We start from the raw sequence: 26,519 nt of genomic DNA on the forward strand, positions 1-26,519 counted from the left end.
AATAAAACTGGGCACCTGTGCGGTGTTGCCAAATTCACCTGTCTGTCTCCTGTGTCAGTGAATTACCCACCACCCTTCCACACATCCCCATAGCATGATGCTGCCACCACCATGCTTGACTGTAGGGGTGGTGTTGACTGGGAGATGTGCTGTGTTGGGTCTGCACCAAATGTGACGCTTGGTATTTAGACCAAAAAGTTCCAATTTGGTCTCGTCTGACCGCAACACCTTTTGCCACATTTTTTTCAAGATACTTCAAGATACAAGATTGCTTTGTTGCAAACTCCATGCGGGCTTTGAGATGGCTTATTTTTAGTAATGGCTTCCTTCTTTCCACTCTGCAATACAGGCTACTTTTGTGAAGTTTTCCGGATATTGTTGACTGACGTACATTTTCTCCCATCTCAACCACTGAACTCCAGCTCTTTCAAAGTTGTCATTGGCCTCACAGTGGCATCCCTCACCAGTTTCCTCCTTGCTCGGGACAGCCTAGGCAGTGGCTGGGTGGTACAATGCATTTTCCATGCATAGTTCAAGTTAGCTGTAACATTTGACAAGTAACTTGAACTGTAACTGTTTAAGAGCTGAAAACAATTAAAAAGGTCTAATTAAGCACAGTATCAGTTCAATTAAGGGTCTAGTTAAATAATTGAGCGCTCGGTTGGAATGAAAACCAGCAGACACAGGGGGTCCCCAGGATTGTGTTTGAGAAGCCCTGCTTTAAAGCAACAAAATGTGAAAACTGAGAGGGTCCGAATACTTTTGCAAGGCACTGTGTATGTGTGTGTATATATATCACTGAGCAGAAGGCCCTTCATTTTGCATTGTCAATACATACAAAGTCTTTGCATAAATCATATTCTATTAAACTAATTTAGCAGATTATTTGTAAAAATATGAACACAATGGCTACAACAAATCCATTGCTTCAGGTGTATTTAGTTATAAGAAATGAAAAATACTATAATAAAACATTTTTAAAAACTTGTAGTCAAAACATTTATTTTATTACTACAACATAATCAGATGGAACAGATTTGGTCCACATATGTACTTTTGTCTAAAACTGCAGTTTTGGGGCTTAATTGGCTTAACAAGCCCACAGTCTTGGTGCAGAGGACCAAGCAAGAGAAAATTTCAAGGGAAAATCACAAGGATTGGGTATTGTATAAGGAATAACTAGTTTGACTGATTAGTCACAGTATAAAAGCTGTGAGAGAGACAAAGGGAAGTGTTCTGGAGAACTATTAGAGCTGTATCGGAGTGTGCGTGGAAAGAGCCACGCTTACTGGACTGCTGGAAAGTTTAGTTTATTTTGTGTCTCTCCTATTCTGAGAAGCAGCAGCTGGGAAGATAGCACTTTACTTTTCTGTACTTTTGTTTGTATGTGTTGCCCTTGCCCTGATGCACATGAAACAGGAAATACAGCACCTTTGTTTTTACTTTTTTTTCTTGAAAAAAAAATAAAATAAAACAACATTCTTTATTTTGAAACTGTTGCTGAACTCTGTTCATTTGTCTACTTCCTTACAAGGCCTAAAAAAAAATAACGTGTTTACCGATGATTTAGAGCGATGGCCATCTCATTCAAGCCCTCTCATGTCTGAAACAAGAATTTACAGAAATGTTGGCTGCACTAAGAAATGCAACCATGGTGAAAAATCACAAAGAACCTTTCTTTTGACTACTTTGATGTGTTATAAGCAGGGATCCTAGTCTTCTGCAATAAAAAATACACCCCCCACCCAGGTCAGATTGTAACATACAAACAGTACTATTGAACAACAGTTTTTACAGGAAGTATTTATTGGTACACTTTCAAATTCGAAGGAAGTTACAAGCTCACCAGAGTGCCTTCAATCAGTATATCAACAAACGTACCATTTTACTGTAAACATTACAAATATGTATGTGTAGTAATAAAAAAAAAAAAAAAAAAATTGTATGTATCTTATTGTAGTTTATCTCGAGTTAGTCTTTGTCACCTGGATGGCTATCGCTTTCTGCATCTTTAAACAGCTTGTTGAATAGTAAAAATGTAAGTAAACAGCAGCTGTGTTTCAGCATGAATGTGACCTGAGTGCGTCTCGTTCACTAGAAACAGTTTTACTGAACAAGTATGTTTGCTAAATTTAAAGCAAAATTGCCTGTGTTGATGATTATATATGATAAATGTATTTATCTGGTTATAAATAACCTAAGAAAGCCTTGCCTGTTTTTTGCAAATGTAAAACAAAACATTCAGACATCATAGAAAATCTGTGTTTTTCTGTGTTATTCTGCAGCAAACGGGTTCCAAGGATCGCTGGTTATAAGGATAGTTCATTTGTCTGCAGCCCAGAGATTTTTAGTGACCTGAAGCCTTCACGTGCTCTCTATGGTAACCGACCATTGCTGTGTTGTTCTCCCAAATCAGCGCCAGTAGAACATCCATCTGCCAGTGAGTTGACAACTCCCATTAAAACACTATAAGCTCTTACTCTTACACAGGGGTGAATTTGAGCAAATTACCATGGTAACAGATTTGAAAGACTTGAGGAAACCTGAGGAAGACTAGTACTGTAGTGCCTTTCCAGATGTGTGTTAACTTCACTTCCAGTTGTTTATTACCAGCTAACTAGTATGGTACAACAGACAAACATTTCTTGGAATAAAAATTATAAATACCAAGGGCTGACTTTTAAACAAGTTCTAAAGTTATAGTACCTGTTCTTTGCTTCACAACATGTCCCAGTAAGCTACAAATGAACACACTTCACCAAGAGCACAAACCCATCAAAGAAGGGCTATTACATGACTAATTTTCTTTGCTTTTATCCTTTGCCATTATAATTATTCTATGTGATTCTCTGTGCAGAATGTGGTCTCTCTTTATTTAACACATCTATCTTGAAACTTCTTAAATTAAATATTAGAACAGAAATACTGTATTTAGTTTGGAAGTCAAGATAAAAATGAATATTGTTCTTAAAAGACAATCTATCCTTTAAGCTGTGCAAGTTATTGCTTGCAACCAAGTGGAGAAAATTGTCATGCATGTGCTTCTTAAAAGGCTAGAGAGCACTTTTTCATAGTTAAGTTCTCACAAATTACATCCCAATTGCAAACCTGTACTCAAATTTGTAAATATTGCACTGAAGCGACACAAAATAAATAGGACTGAATCCTATTTTTTGCGATTTGACAACTAGGGTATTGAGCAATCAGAGAACAGCTTCAATGCACGTGGTCCAGCAGGGTGAAGCAGTATTCAAAACAATAATACTTGCCGTTGAAAAAAATACCCAGAGTTTTATGACAAAAGGCATCACAATTATAAAGATAGACCTAAAAGATAACATATGGCAGGCCATTTCAAAGGAACTGAATAAGCCTGGTGTGTATGATTTATTGATATATATTTTGAAATCCCATCAGAGAAGACACTCATAATTTCCACATTGACGAATATGTACCAGTCTTGATCATAGTTTTGTCAATGACAATTTTGAACAATTGTACAGATCTCACAGTTTTCAAACCTGTCGCTACTCACTTCTGGTGTGTATGGTCATGTCGCTGCGAAGGTGTCTCGTCACAATTTTTAAAAATCGCATTGCACCTGGTGTGTGGAGGCCTTTAATGCTGCAAGCATCCACTAAGTTAGACTGGACAGTAGGAAGCTCCGATTTGAGTAGACAAATGAGACATACAGACAAATATCTGCTGTAGTTAATATGAATATGATGTATGCTATTTTACAAGCCTGAAATTTATAAAAAGGACAGTGTATTCAGGTGAATGAACAGAACATTATTGGTCATTTATTTGAATTAGCATTGTGAAAATCACCTTTAGAACCTTGTACAGTACCAATATGTTCTGTATTGTTTACCATGCGCCGCTCTGATGCAACCAACTTTACAGCACTCACCACTTTGCTGAAGTTTGCATACGTTGCTATTGGTTTGAGACTTGCAGTCTTACACATTGCATTATTTCAAGAAACTGTTGCATTGATTCCACATTTCTGTATAAGGCTCTATACTGTTTAAAAATGTATTGAGTATGGAATCAACTAATAAGTGTATAACCTGTAGTTCTTCAAAATGGCCAGCAAGTCAATATGTTGCTAGGGTGGATGTGACAAACAATCAGCATTTCCTTGGACACATAACCAATGAAATGCATATCCCTGTATGGTATGTTTGAGCAATGCATTTTTATTTTAAATGTAGATAACAGCAGAAGTGTTTACCAGTCTGAACAAGTGCCAATAGCTGTTTGTGCTCTCCAGCAAAGGTGTAATGGTCTATTTTATGCCTTCCAATTCTGTTGATTTATAGTCTATGTGGCAGGCTGGCGAGAATATAGAGGCCCAGAGACAGACTGCAGTTCAAAAAAATAACTATTTTATTATAAATAAACACAAAAATGAAAGTGCACAAAGGCAAAAATAACAGTATTTAAACACAAATAACAAAAGGCCAAGCAAAACTTACAAAATAAAGGTTTCCAGGCTGGGCAATGCCTTCACTGGATTCAAAAGTTACAAACAAAAACCACCAACCTGCCTCCAGAGCTCCCTCCTCTCAAATGAGAAGTAGAGGCCTCCTTTTATGTCAGGTGGCTGGGTGCTGATTGATCGTTCCAATTATGTCCCTTGGGTGGGCTGTTTTGGTGGGCGGTGGTGGGCGGGGTTGATGTCTGAGCCCCCAAGCCTTCTTTGGTTGAGGTACTCTAAGGTAATACGTCAATGACGGCCCGGCTCCCTCTGGTGGCGGAGGCGGGCGTACGGCGGCCCGGCTCCCTCTAGTGGTGGGGGAGGCGATTCGGCGCGACGGCAGCGGACCCTCGGGAGGCGACGGCGGCAGCAGTCTCACGCAGTGCGGAGCAGCAAGCAACTCAAGGCGAAGTCCAAAGCAGAGGGTCCGCTGGCTCAGTAGCAAGGCGCAGTAGTGGCATCCGTGGGTGGTGGGGGAGCCCAGGAATCCTTGGGCGGTAGCAAGGCAGGCATCGTTGGTGGCCGTAAGGAACCCTGGGTTCGGAGCGGCGGCCCTCCTCCCTGGGCCCTGCTGGGCGGCGGCTCCACTCCTCTCGAGCTGCTTGCTCTTCCTCCCGGGAGCGCTGGGGCGGCGGCTCCCCTCCTGTGCAGCTGTCTGTCTTCTTTCCATAATCAAAAAAAATTGGTCACCAAAAATTCCCCCAAAATATATTTTTTATATTATATATATAGGATATATATATATATATAGATAGATATATATATATATATATATACACATACACACACATACTGCTCTGAGCCTCTAGGTGGCGCTATCCCACTTCTGACACCAAATGTGGCAGGCTGGCGAGTGGATAGAGGCCCAGAGACAGACTGCAGTTCAAAAAAATAACTATTTTATTATAAATAAACACAAAAATGAAAGTGCACAAGGGCAAAAATAACAGTATTTAAACACAAATAACAAAAGGCCAAGCAAAACTTACAAAATAATAAGGTTTCCAGGCTGGGCAATGCCTTCACTGGATTCAAATGTTGCAAACAAAACCCACGAACCTGCTTCCTCAGCTCTCTCCTCTCAAATGAGAAGTAGAGGCCTCCTTTTATGTCAGGTGGCTGGGCGCTGATTGATCGTTAATTAAGTTAATCATTTAATCAACTAATCAACCCCAGCCACCTGAACATATATATATATATATAGTATATATATATATATTATATATATATATATATATATATATATATATATTTGTATATATATAGACTTGCATTATTTTTTTTATTGCTCTGTTACTAGTGAGTCAAATACTAAGTTTCATTCATTGTGTTGAAAACTGACACACAAAAAAATGGTGGTGTGTGAAAATAGACAGTATGCTATGAAAATATTTTGCCACAAGTTCTGTAAAATCAAATTAAGATCAAGCTGTTTGTGTAGATAATAAATGTAGAAATTGTGAAGAGGATGTTCCTGGCAAGGGAATGACAATTTGGTTTTTGTCGGCTGCCTCCTCGAATTACATTGAAATGCAACTAAATCCTGTATCAGTACTACAGTGTTGATTTTGATTATTTATTACTGTGATGATTATTTGATTACACTATGTAACACAATTTTTGTTCCTGGGTAGTAAGTGTTATTTCCTAATTGCTTATGCCTCAAAAGTATAGAAAATGGCTATTATTCCCCACAAAATTTGCTTTTGTGACCAGGACAGTGATATTTCAAAATATCACTATTTCCAATGGGAAACCAGGCAAATGTGTGTCTTTTCGTCCACATAAAGTCAGAAAAAAACAACATATGGCGAATGCCAAGTTTAAGTAAACATATAATTTATTTATTCCTTTTTTTTCTTTTCAAACTGTTCACCTTGAAGACGAGAGCTCGAGTTTAGGCCAAATAGGCTACAGAGAAAATGTCGCAGGCTTTAGCCAATCAATGCAAAGTAGTCATTGTGATGCAATGTTTGGGTGGGAGATTCCTCACACAACAAATAATTTTAAAGGTGCATTTGATTGACAGCTTGTGAGGCAGTTGTCACAGATCTGTGAAGTCCCAGATGTTTCCATATTCCAACTTTATTTAAAATGTGCAGTTTTTTAAGCAAACTTGAAGGCTAATTAGTATGTTTTTTTTGTTTTTTTCAAAGAACATAAGAACATAAGGAAGTTTACAAATGAGAGGAGGCCATTTGGCCCATCTTGCTCGTTTGGTTGTTAGTAGCTTATTGATCCCAGAATCTCATCAAGCAGCTTCTTGAAGGATGCCAGGGTGTCAGCTTCAACAACATTACTAGGGAGTTGATTCCAGACCCTCACGATTCTCTGTGTAAAAAAGCGCCTCCTGTTTTTTGTTCTGAATACCCCTTTGTCTAATCTCCATTTGTGACCCCTGGTCCTTGTTTCTTTTTTCAGGTCAAAAAAGTCCCATGGGTTGACACTGTCAATACCTTTTAGAATTTTGAATGCTTGAATTAGGTCACAGCGTAGTCTTCTTTGTTCAAGACTGAACAGATTCAATTCTTTTAGCCTGTCTGCATATGACATGCCTTTTAAACCCGGAATAGTTCTGGTCGCTCTTCTTTGCACTCTTTCTAGAGCAGCGATATCTTTTTTTATAGCGAGGTGACCAGAACTGAACACAATATTCAAGATGAGGTCTTACTAATGCATTGTACAGTTTTAACATTACTTCCCTTGATTTAAATTCAACACTTTTCATAATGTATCCGAGCATCTTGTTGGCCTTTTTTATAGCTTCCCCACATTGTCTAGATGAAGACATTTTTGAGTCAACAAAAACTTCTACGTCTTTTTCATAGATTCCTTCTCCAATTTCAGTCTTCCATATGATATTTATAATGCACATTTTTATTTCCTGTGTGCAGTACCTTACACTTTTCTCTATTAAATGTCATTTGCCATGTGTCTGCCCAGTTCTGAATCTTGTCTAGATCATTTTGAATGACCTTTGCTGCTGCAACAGTGTTTGCCACTCCTATTTTTGTGTCATGTGCAAATTTAACAAGTTTGCTTACTATACTAGAATTTAAATCATTAATGTAGATTAGGAATAGCAGAGAACCTAATAATGATCCCTGTGGTACTCCACTGGTTACCACACTCCATTCTGAAGTTTTTCCTCTAATCGGTACTTTCTGTTTTCTACATGTTAACCACTCCCTAATCTACGTACATGTGTTTCTTTGAATCCCTACTGCGTTCAGTTTGATAATTAATCTTTTACGCAGGGCTTTGTCAAAAGCTTTCTGGAACTCTAAATAAACCATGTCATATACTTTTCAATTATCCATTATCGATGTTGCATCCTCAAAAAAATCAAGCAGGTTAGTTAGACACGATCTCCCTTTCCTAAAACCATGTTGACTGTCTCCCAGGACACCGTTACCATATAGGCAATTTTCCATTTTGGATCTTATTATAGTTTCCATAAGTTTGCATATAATAGAAGTCAGGCTTACTGGTCTGTAGTTACCTGGTTCAGTTTTGTTTCCCTTTTTGTGGATCGGTATTACATTTGCAATTTTCCAGTCTGTCGGTACAACCCCTGTGTCAAGAGACTGTTGCATGATCTTGGTTAGTGGTTTGTAAATAACTTCTTTCATTTCTTTGAGTACTATTGGGAGGATCTCATCCGGCCCAGGGGATTTGTTTATTTTAAGAGCACCTAGTCCCTTTAACACTTCTGCCTCGGTTATGCTAAAGTTATTTAAAACTGGATAGGAACAGGTTGACTTGTGGGGCATTTTGTCCAAATCCTCCTTTGTAAAAACCTTTGGAAAGTAATAATTTAATATATTTGCTATTTTTTTTTTCTTCATCTATGATTTTGCCATTTGTATCTCTTAGACATTTAACCTCCTCTTTGAATGTTCTCTTGCTGTTGTAATATTGGTAAAACATTTTGGAATTGGTTTTAGCCCCCTTAGCAATGTTCATTTCTATTTCTCTCTTGGCCTTTCTAACTTCCTTTTTGACTTGCGTTTGCAGTTCCGTGTACTCTTTCTGTGTACTTTCTTTTTGGTCCCTTTTTAACGCTCTGTAAAGTGCCTTTTTTCACTGAATATTTTTTTAAATTGATCTATTAAACCATTTTGGCAATTTAGTTTTACATTTAGATTTGTCTACTTTAGGGATGTAATTGTTTTGCGCCTCTAGTACTACATTTTTGAAGAACAGCCATCCTTTTTCTGTGGATGTTTTCTCTATTTTACTCCAATCTACTTCTGTTAGTCTCTGTTTCATACCTTCATAGTTTGCTTTTCTAAAATTGTAAACCTTAGCTTTAATCATTACTTTTGGGGTTTTAAAAAGCATTTCAAATGAGACCATGTTGTGGTCCGAGTTTGCTAGTGGTTCTCTGACCTCTGTTTTAGTTATTCTGTCTTCGTTATTTGAAAAGACTAAATCAAGGCATGCCTCCCCTCTAGTCGGTGCCTTGACAAATTGTGTTAGGAAGCAGTCATTTGTCATTTCCACCATTTCAATTTCATCCGTCGTGCTCCCCACCGGGTTTTCCCATTTTATATGGGGGAAGTTGAAATCCCCCCATTAGTATGGCTTCTCCTTTGCTACACGCATTTCTAATGTCATTGTATAACAGATTATTTTGCTCACCATCTGAATCTGGCGGTCTATAGCATGCTCCTATTATTATGCCCTTTGAATTTTTGTCTGTTATTCTGACCCATATTTATTCGGCTTTATTTTCTTTGTCCAGGTTTAACACCTGGGCTTCAAGACTGTTTCTTATGTATAGCGCTAACCCTCCTCTTCTTCTGTCCTGCCTGTCTTTCCTATACAGTGTATACCCACAAATATTATATTCGTCCCCATCACTCTCAGACAACCAAGTTTCTGCAACACCTGTCAGAAATCCATCAGTCTGCGTGCCAAATCAGTCTGTTTTTATTGTGCTTCCTCCAGTTTCACCTGATGAAAATGCAGCCAAAACAAAGCGAATGAGACAAGCTAGGGTAATGGAACAATTATTAAACACATTTTATACTGTGGTGTATTTTTTTTTTAATCTGTGCTCTTTAGTTGCTTTTGTGCATTTTTATTTGCAGGTTAACTGTGTCGTTAGGGCCTTATCGAGCACTATATTCTACAATTTTGAATACTGACTTTGGGTACCGTTAATTCTGGAAACTTGTTTTTAATAATTTGCTAAATTGCATTGCCTTTTACATTGTATGCATTTCTGTGCATGTCAACATTTTGATTTAATTTTGCTGTTGAGTCGTTAACAGGGAATTTTACATTCTGCTACAATATGTAGCAGATTTAAAATGATGTACCGTCCACATGTTGTCTCTTTTGGCAAGTGATATTTTCAGAATCACATCGTTCTGAATTAAAATACTTCTTCTGTTAAAAATATAGTACTGTACCAACAAAACCAACTGTACATCTAAAAGGAAGCCTGTAGCAGGGGGAGATCTGTGCTGACTCTGCTGGCGTGTTCACTGGCCTGCAGGAAGAGGGCAGCAGTCGTCCAACAACCGCCTGTGAGTCATGGCGGTGACACGGATAGGTGGGAAAGTGGGTGTGTGGACTTTCCCCCTCTCTGAATGGCTGAGAGGCGGGTCTTGGTGAGATTATTAGCTCTATAAGTTAACGCTCTGTTGTTTCCTCAGGTCTGCCCTTTCAAACGCGCCGAGAGTGCGGAAGCGCTGGTCCACGACCGAGAACCAGTCAGAGAGAACGGAACAGAGGTTCAGAGCGAGACAGTGAGGGCGGGGAACCCTTGGGCAGACCCCTTAAAAGTACAGCTGAGCAGGCTAGTTAGCCGGCAGCGTAGGGCGGTGATCCAGGTCGCACGGGCAGCAGCGACCGGGATATTGCTGCAGAGCGCAGCACCTTTTCTTTATAGTTTTGTTACTGTTTTATTTTCCCTGTTTCTTTGTGCCTTCTGTTTTGAATTATTGTTTCGAAGCACCTGCAAGGGCGCTGGTATTGTGTACCCTCGCTTGGTATGCCCGTGGTTCTGTTTGCCATCGTTGGTAAATCAGACCATGGACCTACAGCACCATCTGTGGGCTAAAAAGAAATAAGGCACCCTTCAAAATAAAACTGGGCACCTGTGTGGTGTTTTCAAGTACACCTGTCTGTCTCCTGGTCAGTGAATTACCCACAACCCTTCCACAAAGCCTAATTAATTTGAAACACAGACAACGGTTGGAACGGGCCAAAATGAAATAATCAGATATGCGTCACACACGTCTAACCATCACTGAAGTAAAAAATGTTTTAGGGTCGGACATGTGAGTGCTGACTGTATTTGATTTTTTAAATGTACATGGAAATGCCCATCCCTAGTTCAAACAGGATATGTTGGGGTGTCTGCATCAGCACCAGATGTCAGATGAACATTTGGGAAGTAGAGTCAATAAATATGAACTGGAGTGGTTTTGTAAACTAGACAACAAATCATGTTGTGCAACACATCATGTCCTATAGTTCAAACCAAGATGTGTGCTAAATTATTGCTTTCAGCACTAAAAGCTTAGCATTTTAAGGCAAGAACAAGTGCAACAATGGAATAGTTGGATAAATCCTTTTTATAAATAAAAAAAGATTATTCACAACCAAGGTCTGATATTATATATAACTAAACTAATAGAGGGATCAGGAACAGCCGTCCACATGCTGCTTCAAAATATGTTTTAAAATAAAAAAATATGTGTTTCCAATGATGTGTGCTTTTTCAAACTCCAGAATGTGGGTTCTACATTTGGGTTCTAATGACGGGAGATTTATAAACTTATTCCACCACTCCAGTCCCTATAATATGGCAACTGAAGGAACGGAATTACTGAAGATAGTGATGATTAGGTCTCAGAGTTAAGACAGGGTTCTATCACCGGCTCAACATCTGCGCATCTTTCACACAGTATTTATATAGAGATAAACCTTACTTTGATGCAGAAGATTGGTTGTTTGCCCCCCCCCCATAATAGGGAGTTTAACTGCACCCTTTCTCCCTAGAGACTGCTAAATCAACCCTTCAACAAGCCATGCTTGTCAATTACAGATGCCATTTATTTTTCCACACTCTCCCAGACATCTTAGTGGTTTAGGAATTCTGTCCAACATTCCAAGATCTTTGCCTAGCAGCTGACTAATGAACAATATTTACTAATCCCTTCATTAACTGCAGCAGTTCATCAATGTGATTATCTTTTTAAGCTAAAGGCTTGGCATTAGCTGTATCAATCTTTCACAACGTCTCAGTCTTTATTTGTAAACACCCATTTCTTCAATTTAATCCAAATCACAGAAACCCCACTGAGAACCTATTGAAAGCTCACTTTGACCTTATAGAACTATGCACTAGGTTCCCAAATGCAGACTTTCATAGTATAATTATCCAGCAACTACAACTAGCCTTTACACAGAGCCTATATGTCTTTCACCTTATACAAATCTCTAATTAAACATAACTGAATTAAATGTTTTCTAGGTACATATTTTTGTAATGTTATCATTAGCAGAATATTTAAAATGCTGTGTAAATATACATTGTTTTCATGTTAAGTTAGTTACCACTGTTTGAATGTGTTTACTCACCAAACTGTGGTAATTTGCCATCCAAGGAGCAGACCTCATTCTCATCCTGCCATCTACCATAGACTGCCGAGTAGATGTTAATGACTGTAGGATCCTTACACTGCAATTCCAACTGTCCCCCTTCACATCCTACTTTGGTTCTGTGTTCAGCTAGAAAAAAACAAGCATTTTAAATTAAATCAAAGATAGAAAGTGAAGCAAAGAAGATTTTTTTCTATCTATAGAGATCTATATAAAGCTGGTCAAGGTGGCCCTAGTAAAGTCATAACCACGGGCTCTCAAGCCCTGCGGTTGTGCCATTTGATAAACATATTAAATATTGTATGGCATTTTAGTTCACATTTTGGAATACATTGAAAAATCACCATGTCCATGACCTTAATGAGAAATACAGTAGACCCAGTTAATCTGTGCAGATTGTGACCGATTTGAGACCAAATTAGTGAAAAACACAGATTAGCCAAAATTGAGTTTACTGTTTGGGTAATCCCTGCACTATTACTTGAAAACACGAAAAATGCAATAATACAAATAAAACCTAACGTCCCAACAACGGTCAAAATATATACTGTATATAATCAGCGTTGTTCAGAGGCAGAGGAGCTGGTTAAAAAGTCATTGATCTTGCTCTGTCTTTAATTGTTGTAACTGCTCTTCATATTCAGACTAAGAGAGTCAAGTCTGCTTTCTGCTCGCTTGTCACTGGTTTCAGTAACTACAATACCATACTGTCCATTGGCTTGCACTATACTGTACTCAGTTTAATTGAATTCAATTAAATTATGGCCGTCTGCTTCCACATAGATGTGCTGAATCAGAACTAATACAGAACACAAATACCCACTTCCGCACTGATCAGATGATTTCTGCACTAACACATTTTGATAATGTACTGCATTAAACAACACCAATTATCAAAACGCCGAATTATTGAAACATGAATTAACAAAAATCTTTTGTACACATATTCTATGTGCCTGTGGTCACTGTATTAATCAAACATTAAACAAACGACTATTGAAAGTGCCATTTTGATGTTTGAATAGTGGCAAATATAAGAATCCTACTACTATACGCAGAGGCATGTTAGTTAGCCCACAGCTCTAGTTCAGGGATTATGTGAGGCCTTAGCAAATCTCTTGCAGTGCATTTTATGACAGGTCTTGACAGAAATATACTATTCAAAGTAATGATGTGAAACCTAAAAATGAATAAGTGTAGTCTCTTTAAAAAAATGCATTGATTCTACATATAACAGTATGAGGTATTTTTAAGCAATACTGTATACAAAGGAAAAAAAAAAATACCACATCTACATATACAGCACAGGACAAAACTTCAAAGGATTTATTATTTTTTTGGTTATATTATATACATATTCATTTCTTATCTTTAATATGTTTATTTTTTTTTATTTTTTTATTTGACTAATACAGTATCACATGAAAAATAGTTTGTGCTGTTGCCCACAAAACGCCAATAGTCACCAACAGTCAGTAGTAAAATAAACCATTCACAGGTTATGTAATACAGATACTGACCAGCGTTTTCACACTACAGTGAATATTATTGCCCCTTGTGTTAAATGAGAAATATGCCCCTCATCCATATATAACCCATTTTTTAACCCTGACAAACTATTCCAGCAAAAATTGCTTCTGAAAAGTCTTCCCAAGACTGTAATTGTTAACATAAAGCATCCCTTTGTTATTCCAGTTGTTGGGATTCCTTTATTCCTTTATTCCAATGTTTCTGTGCAGGCCTCATTGTTCCAAAATGTTTCTTATGTTCTTACTGTAATGTTGCATTCTGTACTAATAGGAATTATAATAAACAAGTTCATTTGAACTTTGTTTGAACCTTTTTCAGAGAGAAAGGTCCATCTGGTTTTGGAAAGAATGTAATTAGGAAAACTTTTTTCCAGGCAAAGTTTGAGATAGACAATTTTAATGAGCCCCCTCTTTATATCTATATACTAACTATCCAATTGAAATGAAACTTGGTGAGAATTTCTCATCAACAACAGTAGAAGTTCTCTGAGGATGCAGTGGAGATATCATCACTGTTCTCCACTGTTCTGAAAGTGCAGACCAAATGTAACTCTACGTTTCCTTTTCCATGGTCCTGTTAAGAGTATTACTTACTTGGTTTGCATTTATATGAGACAAGAAGGTATTTAGTTACGCCTGGACAAGGGTCAAGCCCAAAAACATTGTTATTGACAGGAAGCTGGCAGGCACGGCGAGCCTGGCATTCAGCCAGCACTTTCTAAAAAGGAAACAAGAGAAGATGGTAAAACTGTGATGAAGCTTAAAACAGATGAGAATCAGTGTTTGAAGAGCCAGTTTTCATAAGAGACATTATTACCAGCAACTGAAAGCAATGTCCCATATACAAGGAAACTGCAGTCCTGCTCCGAGTCTCCAGATGTTATTTGACAGGAATGAGACTCAGGAGACAATGAATCTGCAGTTCAAGCACTTGCGTACACATTTATTTAAACAAAGAGCAAATAAACAGGGCAAGAGAGACAAAATCAAATGTTTAAACAAAAGCAATACTACGTAGGCTGAGCAATCGTCTTCATCACAATACAGATCACCAACCTCTCTTCACCACACAAAGGATTTCTCCTCCCTTATATGAAGGTGACCACTCTCCAATTACCACTCAATTACCTAATTGGAGAATGGCTACACCTGTGATTGTTGGCAGGGAGAGATTTAACCCCATCCGTGCCAACCTTACATTCTACATACACCCGCAGGGCTTCCGCGGTACTCACATTTTTTAGAAAGGGAAAGGGGGATAAAAATGTTGGTAATAACACAATAATGCAGAAGCCATCAGGACTTTAACCTGCAAGTTTGTACCTGCAATGCAGTAAATGATGAGCAATTTTGATTCTCCTCTGTTTCAACAGGTCTTGAATTATTTGGACACATGTGGGAACTAGGTTCATTGCGTCCATAAAATGCTGACAGTACACTGACGGTTGAATGTCTTGGGCACTGCAGATTCAACTGTTCACCCTCACAGGCATGGGCAGAGTGATTTTGCAATATTCTGGACAAGTAACCTGAAAGAAAAATAAAATACAGATTGGACAAAAAATTCCCTCAAATATCAATGCAATTTAGAGTCAGACTACAACAATTTTTTTTGACTTACAAGGTATTATATACATGTACCTTGTACACCTCTAGCTTTAAATCAGTTACATTATCTTAGTTCATTTTTAAATCATCACGTTTACTGGATTCAAAGCAGGATCATTCTAGCTGAAATGTTTCAAATTCTAGGGAGGTTTTCTTCCTTTGATGGTTGCTGCTACCAGTGTGATTTGACACAATAGTGCCAGGGCAGAGCTGTGTAACTCATGCCTGAACTCCTGTATGAAATTGATAAAAGTGCCTATTTAAGTGACCTTCAACCTCATTTTCCATGGACGAGAGGTGCAGTGCACCTCACTGTAGTCAACATGAGATTCACAAGGGTGCTGGTACACAAACGATGGAGTGAGGTGGGGGGTGGTGGGTACCTATTTATTTATTTTGGCGCTCAAGGGGGTTCGCAGGAGTGTGGGAAGGGTGTGATTAGGATGGCATGGCAGGTGGTGGCTGCAATGCAAGAGGGGTTTGTTATTTTGATGGTTTTCTACTGTAACCTGTTAGTGGTTCTCTGTATCGATAAAGCATCTTGAGTGTTGAGCAACATGCATAACGTGCCAGAGGCACCTAAACGAGAACTAATTCTATTACGCATTCTATTGCACATTCAACATGGTGTTATTATCAGTGGTGTAGTAGAGCCAGAATGTGCCGGAACACCATTCCGGTACTATTTTCTATATGCAGCAGTAATGTATTTGAACCGGAATTTGCATAACAGGAAAGCTAAGTCACATGACACACATCTCCTGCACAACTGTGTGACTGGGGCAAAGTGCCTGTCCATGTGTTATTTATTTGTGTTTTATGTTGTATGTAGTGTGTTAATGTTGGTGTACAGTCACTGGTACACAGGATAGAATATGGGTTGCGTGGGTTAATAAGTGTTTAAAATGTATATTTGTATTTAGGCATGAGGATTGCACAGCACTTCACGTGCAGATAAAATGTAATAATATGTGAGCACGGGGAATTGCACTTTATTAATTCACGTGCAGTTGTACCGCGACTCCAATTGAATGATCGATTAGCAGTCGAGTCTTGGTACAGCTGCATAAAAGCAGCATGTTTTCACTCACTCTGGGTTGTGTGTTCAGTGAGTGGAGAACAGGATTGGAAACAGAGGTAATAGTAATCGTAATAGCAGCTCACCATGTTTGTTTAGTGTTAGTCCGTTTTGTTTGTCTCTTTGTTTTGGCTACCAGTGCAGTGTCCTGTGTTTTGTTTGTTTTTCAAACCTTTTATTTTCTGTCTGCTCATTTATTAACAAGCGCTCAGCTTCACCAAACTCCATGTCTCTGTGTCTGTTCTGTGTTGGTCCGTTTCTGGTCTGACGTCACCCACTACAGCCGTCTTTGTGACAGTGACTCAGTTAGTAATCCTCTTGACGCAATGAAAAGATCATTAGGAACTTCTATTACCACCTACTTATTTAAGAAGGCTAAAATGAAATGCTGATGAAGAAAACAGCAACAGTGTATCGACTACGACTGAGGACACAAACACAAAATGCTCTTCCCAGAATGGACACAGTGAAGCAGCTACTGTAGTGTACACTGTAGTATACAAATAACATGTACATTCGTATAAAAATACCTTTTTGTTTAAGAAAAAATCGATATTTTAGTGCCATTCCGGTAACTTCTGATTTTGGACTACACTACTGGTTATTACAGTATTTTAAAGAATGTGCTTTCTAACAAAAGGTCAGGTAAATCCTACTTCTGAGCAGGAAAGACCCAGGAGTCATCTGCGATACTAATCTTCACACATATACCATCTGACTGCAGCAACAAAGAATGCCTGAGCACTTCATTTTTAAATCTCAGTCACATAAGGCTATAGGACTGCTAATGCCAAAGTACATTATCCAGCCTGATGAAAGGAAAGTAAAATTATGTTTTTCAGTTGAGTCAGCAGTGTCATAAAAAGAGACTGTCATGACCTTCAGTACATCGACAGTATGCACATGTAAAAATGGAGGGGACACAGCAGTATGTAAAGAAGTTTAATCTCAATTGGATAAGTAATGTATAGATATAAAAAAGTGATATACGGTAGGGCAGGTGGGCTAATAATATTGAAACGCTAAACTATAATCCCTTTGAGTAATATCCATTGATGCAGGTTGACCGGTATATTTGTTCCCAGAAGTTCAGAAATTTCTACTATTCTGAGCTTTGGTTTTAACAGAACCAAATAATTTATCATCCTATCCAATTAAATTACATTTTCTCCCCCTATTTAATATTTATACCGATTGAATTTATACAGGTAAATTTGGTAGCTCTTGTGTTGTCTGTTTGAAAAGCATTTATTCAATTATAATGAAAAATGATGTGGAGATTAGCACAGGTATCAGAATATGAGAGTATGTGACGGCATCGCTCCATTCGTTTGTATGTGAAGGCATCGCTCCATCAGTCTGCATGTCAGTTTTTACATGCAGTGCACATAGGTCATAGTGATCAACTTTTTAATGTTACTGATAGCTCTAATTTTAAATGTACATGGTGTGGGGATGAATGTAACTGACGTGCTTGAATTGTGTTGCTTGTGAAAGCAGAACGAGGCAGGTTGATTACAAAGTTTGCCCATGTTGTTCCCATTGCTTTAAAACTCCACTGAAGTAATCAGCTGCTGCTTCTAGGCTTTCATCCTGCTTTTCAATCAACAAGATGGTCTTGTACAGCACTGTTAGTCATAAAATATTTGGTAAAGTGAATGATGGGTGATTTTCAGAACATAAAAAATAAAATACATCTTTAAACTTTTTATTTTCAGTGCCCCACAATGTGTCCCCAGTTTTACACTAAAATATAATTTGGTCAAGCGGATATCACAAGATTTCTCCCCCTTGAATCCTCTTTGCCATTGTCAAAAAATATGCAGGCCAAACATGTGTGAGCCTAATAGTAGGCAGGGTTAGAAACTAACACTCACCCGTTTGCCCGAGGTGAGTTAAAAGTGAAGAGGACTAGTCTGTGTCTCAGTAGTCCTGTGGGTGAGTGCCTAACAAAGTGTACAGATTTACTCTTATGTTCACAGGCTTGCATTTAAAAAAATGCAGGAAAAGCCCATTTTCAGGGTGTAGCATTTGCATCATGTGAATGCGTCAGCATTTCACTGAATTCTGTCTGTGTGATTACTTGCACGGTTCATTTATTCATCGCTATGGTGTAACTAATCTTTCAGTATTAAAACAGTATAAAAATGGCCATTTCCTCACATTACGTTTCAATTATGTATTTATTTTTTTAAAAAGCCCAACTGCTTAAACAAAACACACTTATTTGGTAGGTCAATCTTAAATGTATCGCAGTGTATTGTATTTATTTAAAAGAATGGTGGTTTATTGTTGTTGTTATTATTGGTTGAGGTTATGTAGCACAAGTGATTCAATGCATTATTTTATGATTTAAATGTATTAAAACAAGTGGTTTTGTTGGTTATTGTCTGGCAGCGTGGAGAGGGTCAAAGCCCCATCCCTGCAAACGCGTGCAGAATGTGGCATCTCCGGATTGATTCATTGATTGTTAATTCAGAGATGGCCATGTGTATATAAACGTGTGTTTGGGGTGGGTGTTCAGAGTGGAATGTAAGGTAATAAGAGTAAAATGAAAGTAAAAACAGAAAAAGAAAACAAATGCTACTGGAGCTGTACGAACCAGCACGGTACTTGATTGGGTGGAGGTAGTATTTTGTGTTGTGCGAGACTGTTTTTGTTTACACTTTTATTTTGCTCGGTGAGCTGTTTTGTGTAAAAGTGTCTTTTTTTTGTTTGAATAATAAATACACGCACCAGCGCCTTCAACTTGCAGTACCTGTCTGTGTGTCTGTCAACTTCCTGGGCTGGGGACATCTCCACAGCCATCCTGCCACACAGTGTAACATATTAAAGTATTTAAAACGATATAGATTTAATCAATCAATATTTATTTTATATAGTGCCATTCATAGTGGACCACCATCACAAAGAGCTTTACAAGATAGTGAAGAACAATGCACACAAAATACAAAAATGCACTGAAATACAGAGCATAGTACATTAAATACAAATAGTAAAGAACAATGCAAATACATTACTGTCACAAAGACAGCCGGAGTGGGTGACGTCAGACCAGAAGTAGGAAATAAAACGATAGAGAGGTGGAGTTTGGTGGAGCTGAGCGAATGGTCTCACTCAGCATTTAATAAATAAACAGAACAGAAAAATAAAAAGGTTGTAACACGCAAAAACACAGGACACGGCACTGGTAGCCAAAATAAACAGACAAACAAAATGGACTATAGAGACAAAACACGGTGAGCTTCTTTAACAATCATTATTATTCTTATGATTATTTTTATCTCCGTCTCCAATCCCGTTCTCTACGCACCGAACACACATCCCAGAGTATGTGAAAACATGCTGCTTTTATGCAGCTGTACCGAGACTCGACTGCTAGTCAATCATTCAATTGGAGTCGCGGTACAACTGCACGTGAATTAATAAAGTGCAATTCCCCGTGCTCACATATTACATTTTACTTGCACGTGAAGTACTGTGCAATCCTCATGCCTAAATACAAATATACATTTTAAACACTCGTGTTACACAGACCCGTTTATATGCCGTGTACCAATGACTATACACCAACATTAAACACACAACAAGCAATATATAACAGAAAGGGGTGGAAACTTCATCACAATTACATACAAGCATAATACATTGAATAAAAGGCTAGTATGTGAATTCTAAACATTGTGAATGTGTGTGTCATACAGAATCACACAAATAAGATTGAGGGAAAAACCTGAAATAGCAATTTAGACAACAGCTAATAACAGATATCAGGCATAAAGAGCATTGAAAGCAAGAGAGAACAAGTAGTGAACAAGTTGATTTGAAGCGAGCAACTGGAAGCTACACTCACTAAAGCTGGGAAAAAATTCCAGAGAGTCAGGGCCATGAAGCTAAAAGAGTGCTGTCCGAGGGTGGTGTACTTTTGCTTGGGTAGAACTAGCAGGCCTGAGTCAGAGGACCTCAGCTTACGTGCAGGGACATAGCGGGTCAGCAGGTTGGAGAGATACTCCGGACCTGTGTGATGAAGGACACTGTAGGCAAGCAGGAGAATTTTGAAAGTAATCCTGAACTTAACAGGTAGCCAGTGCAGCTGGGCAAGACACGGGGTAATGTGATCATGTTTTTACATCTGGTAAGGATCCTAGCGGTGGTGTTTTGAATAGGCTGCAATTTAAGGGATGATTGCTTAACTATGTCTTATTGCTAACATATTCATATTACAAGATTTAGTGTAAAATACTAGAACAATTTAATATGGTCCGTTTAAAAAAAAAAAAACAATGCGAGGAAATGGCTTTTTACTTGAGCTATTTTGTGTTTTGATATCTAAAAAGAATATTTAGTTTATATACTGATTTTAAACCACTGTGATTAATACATTAATAGGGTATTGCATCTCTGATGTAAGTGTAAAGTAATTTTACAAAAATGTGTAGTTTTATACTGGGTTGTGACCCCCCCACCCCCCCCCCAAAGAATAAAAAAAGACGATTATTCACAAACACAAGGAATATGACAGAGAAAAGGCAGCTCCCTCTTCAAGAGACCTGGCTTTCACAATGTGACTGGCTGCAGTAAGTCTACGCCTTCAGAAAATAAGATGTACTGCAAGGTGTGTTTCCAGTATGACAAAAGCCAGAGTGGCACACCTGTGATGACTAGCTCGTCTACCTTTAAGACAGTCAATTTTAAAGCGCGGGACAAACTGATGAAGGCAAAGACTGCCAAACACGGCACATCAAAAGCATAACAATTACTACGCACAATAAACACCTCTGTGATTCTAAAGCTAAAAGTGCTTTACAACAGCTCACACCCTTGCAAAGCAGCATAACCGTATTCTGATTTTAAATGGAGGTGTGACCTGGATGAAATAAAATGACCAAATGTGTGGAAAGCCTAGAGAAATTCTAAAACAGGCACAGGAGTGTATACAGCACAGTTAACCAGAATGGAAACTCTTAAATATCTGTCAGTTATCTTGGCCGGTTCTACAGATAGTTCTATTACTGAGGCAGTGATGTGTTATGTGAAGTATGCAGTCAACGGTGTTGTCCACACAGACATTATGGGGGTTTGGAATGTGGGGAAGGCCAATGCAGAACCCCAATCAATGTATCTGGGAATGAATATTAATGTTTATTCTATCTGTTGTTTTTTTTTTTTTATATAATTTAAAAAATCTAAATGTTCAAGTGTTCACTTTTTCAGGAAATAAAATTGAAGTCTAATATTTTAGGGACCCCAACAGCTGTTATTGATTCCGACTAGGAATAGCAAGTTTACACCTGGACTAGCAAGTTCACATCTGGATTAACACGTTTACATCATGACTAGCAAGTATACACCAGGACTAGCACGTTTCATCTGGACTTGCAAGTTTACACCAGGACTAACACGTTTACATCAGGACTAGCAAGTTTACATCAGGACTAGAAAGCTTCATAAGGTACTAGTCCTTAGGACTAGAACCATACTTTTGTCAGTTTCTCGCCCTGTAGTAGGTATATTTCATATTCAATATTTCTTCACAGTATTTTCTATATACAATGGAATGCTGTACACAGATCCATTCTGCAGTAACTAATACAGATTGTGCTGCTTACAGGGCTTTTTTAATTGGTTACAAACATTCCCAACATGTTACTGTGTAACATGTTTAACGCTAATGACAAGGAAATTAAATGGAAATGATAACTATTTTTGGCTTATAAAATAAACCTTATTAAAACATGTACAAAAAAACACCAAGTATTTAAAAAAACCTGCATGCAACACTTCAAGTAAACAATGTGGGCTGAAAGAACTGTGTGCAGTGCATACTTTAATTTGTGGGAGTGTAGTTTTAGTGTTAATTTGTTATGGCTTTATCTGCAATATACTTGCCTTTAACTGAAGTGATAACTAACAACTACAATATACAGTGTTTCTTAATGTTTAACACAACTTTTTTTTTTTTGTTTCTCAGGGCTACATGATCACACTCACTCACTCACACACACACACTGATGGGGGTAAATGATCACACACACACACTGATGGGGGTACATGATGACACACACACACACACACACACACACACTGATGGGGGTACATGATCACACACACACACACACACTGATGGGGGTACATGATCACACACACACACACACACACTGATGGGGGTACATGATCACACACACACACACACACACACATGGGGGTACATGATCACACACACACACACTGATGGGGGTACATGATCACACACACACACACACACACTGATGGGGGTACATGATCACACACACACACACACACTGATGGGGGTACATGATCACACACACACACACACACACACTGATGGGGGTACATGATCACACACACACACACACACTGATGGGGTACATGATCACACACACACACACACACACTGATGGGGGTACATGATCACACACACACACACACACACACACTGATGGGGGTACATGATCACACACACACACACACACACTGATGGGGGTACATGATCACACACACACACACACACTGATGGGGGTACATGATCACACACACACACACACTGATGGGGGTACATGATCACACACACACACACACACACACACACACTGATGGGGGTACATGATCACACACACACACACACACACACACATTGATGGGGGTACATGATCACACACACACACACACTGATGGGGGTACATGATCACACACACACACACTGATGGGGGTACATGATCACACACACACACACACACACACACACTGTGATGGGGGTACACACACACACACACACACACACACTGATGGGGGTACATGATCACACACACACACACACACACACTGATGGGGGTACATGATCACACACACACACACACTGATGGGGGTACATGATCACACACACACACACACACACTGATGGGGGTACATGATCACACACTCACACACACACACACACACACTGATGGGGGTACATGATCACACACACACACACACACACACTGATGGGGGTACATGATCACACACACACACACACACACATGGGGGTACATGATCACACACACACTGATGGGGGTACATGATCACACACACACACACACACACACACACACTGATGGGGGTACACACATCACACACACACACACACACACACACACACACACACACTGTACTAGTGTGTGTCTGTGTGTGTGACTATCCCCCATGATGGGGGTGTGTATGTGTGACATACCACACACACACTAGTGTGGGTGTGTGTGACATGACAACCCCATGTACTAGTGGGTGTGTGACACTACACATTACACACAAAGTGATGGGGTACCTGGACACACACACACACACACCACATGATCACACACACACACACACACACACACATGGGGGTACATGATCACACACACATGATGCACACACACACACACACAACACATGATCACACACACACACACACACACATGGGGGTACATGATCACACACACACATACTGATGGGGGTACATGATCACACACACACACACACACTGATGGGGGTACATGATCACACACACACACACACACTGATGGGGGTACATGACACACACACACACACACACACTGATGGGGGTACATGATCACACACACACACACACACTGATGGGGGTACATGATCACACACACACACACACTGATGGGGGTACATGATCACACACACACACACACACACACACACACAACTCACATGATCAACACACACACCACATGATGGGGTACATGATCTCACACACACACACACACACACACACACTGATGGGAGTACACAGATCACACACACACACACACTGATGGGGGTACATGATCACACACACACACACACACACACATGATGGGGGTACATGATCACACACACACACTGATGGGGGTACATGATCACACACACACACACACACTGATGGGGGTACATGATCACACTCACATGCACACACACACACACTGATGGGGGTACATGATCACACACACACACACACACACACACTGATAGGGGTACATGATCACACACACACACACACACTGATGGGGGTACATGATCACACACACACACACACACACACACACACACACACACACACACTGATGGGGGTACATGATCACACACACACACACACACTGATGGGGTACATGATCACACACACACACACACACACACTGATAGGGGTACATGATCACACACACACACACTGATGGGGTACATGATCACACACACACACACACACACTGATGGGGGTACATGATCACACACACACACACACACTGATGGGGGTACATGATCACACACACACACACTGATGGGGGTACATGATCACACACACACACACACACACACACTGATGGGGGTACATGATCACACACACACACACACACTGATGGGGGTACATGATCACACACACACACACTGATGGGGGTACATGATCACACACACACACACACACACACTGATGGGGGTACATGAACACACACACACACACACACACACATCACACACACACATGTGTGTGTGTGTGTACTATACCCATGTACTACACACGTGTGTGTGTACACTACACCCCATGTACTACACACACACACACATGTGTGGTGACTACCCGTACACACATCACACACACACACACACACACTGATGGGGGTACATGATCACACACACACTGATGGGGGTACATGATCACACACACACACACACACACACACACACACACACACTGGGGGGTACATGATCACACACACACACACACTGATGGGGGTACATGATCACACTCACACACACACACACACACACACACACACACACACACATGGGGGTACATGATCACACTCACACACACACACACACACTGATGGGGGTACATGATCACACACACACACACTGATGGGGGTACATGACACACACACACACACACACACACACACTGATGGGGGTACATGATCACACACACACACACACTGATGGGGGTACATGATCACACACACACACACACTGATGGGGGTACATGATCACACACACACACACACTGATGGGGGTACATGATCACACACACACACACACACACTGATGGGGGTACATGATCACACACACACACACACACACTGAACCCCCATGTATATGGGGGTGTGTGTGACTACACTACACACACTAGTGCAGATGATGGGGTGGTGTGTGTGACACCCCACAACTGTGTGTGTGGGTGAATTGTGTGTGTGTACCCCACTGATGGGGTTACATGATCACACACACACATCACACACACACACACACATGATGGGGGTACATGATCACACACACACACACACACACACACTGATGGGGGTACATGATCACACACACACACACACACACACACTGATGGGGGTACATGATCACACACACACACACACACACTGATGTACTGATGTGTGTGACTGCCACCATGTACTAGTGTGTGTGGTACATGTGTGACTACACCATAACTGACTGATGTACATGTGTGATGTTGTGTGACAACCACACACACAACACACACTGATGGGGGTACATGATCAATGTGGTGGGGGTACCCCAAACACACTGATGTGGGGTACATGACCACACACACTGTGTTGTGTGTGTGTGTGGTGGGGTATGGGGGTACATGATCACACACACACACACACACACACTGATGGGGGTACATGATCACACACACACACACACACATGATCACACACACACACACACACACATGATCACACACACACACACACACACACTGATGGGGTACATGATCACACACACACACACACACACATGATGGGGGTACATGATCACACACACACACACACACACTGATGGGGGTACATGATCACACACACACACACACACACACTGATGGGGGTACATGATCACACACACACACACTGATGGGGGTACATGATCACACACACACACACACACACACTGATGGGGGTACATGATCACACACACACACACACACTGATGGGGGTACATGATCACACACACACACACACACACACACACTGATGGGGGTACATGATCACACACACACACTGATGGGGGTACATGATCACACACACACACATGATCACACATGACACACACACACTGATGGGGGTACATGATCACACACACACACACACACACACTGATGGGGGTACATGATCACACACACACACACACACACACTGATGGGGGT

The 26,519-nt window shown here is 39.9% G+C and overlaps 1 protein-coding gene across 1 annotated transcript in view; it reads right to left on the reverse strand.

Moving 5' to 3' along the window:
- Positions 1-26,519, reverse strand: part of LOC121327652 (protein eva-1 homolog C-like) — a 58,064-nt gene that overhangs the window by 18,595 nt on the left and 12,950 nt on the right. Inside the window, exons 2-4 of the mRNA XM_041271789.1 lie at positions 14,956-15,161; positions 14,227-14,350; positions 12,083-12,232 (exon numbers count right to left, since the gene is read on the reverse strand). Coding sequence (XP_041127723.1) covers positions 12,083-12,232; positions 14,227-14,350; positions 14,956-15,161 — 480 coding nt within the window. The remainder of the gene's footprint in view (positions 1-12,082; positions 12,233-14,226; positions 14,351-14,955; positions 15,162-26,519) is intronic.

Source organism: Polyodon spathula, chromosome 15 (assembly GCF_017654505.1).
Source record: "Polyodon spathula isolate WHYD16114869_AA chromosome 15, ASM1765450v1, whole genome shotgun sequence".
NCBI classification, from domain to species: Eukaryota; Metazoa; Chordata; class Actinopteri; order Acipenseriformes; family Polyodontidae; genus Polyodon; species Polyodon spathula.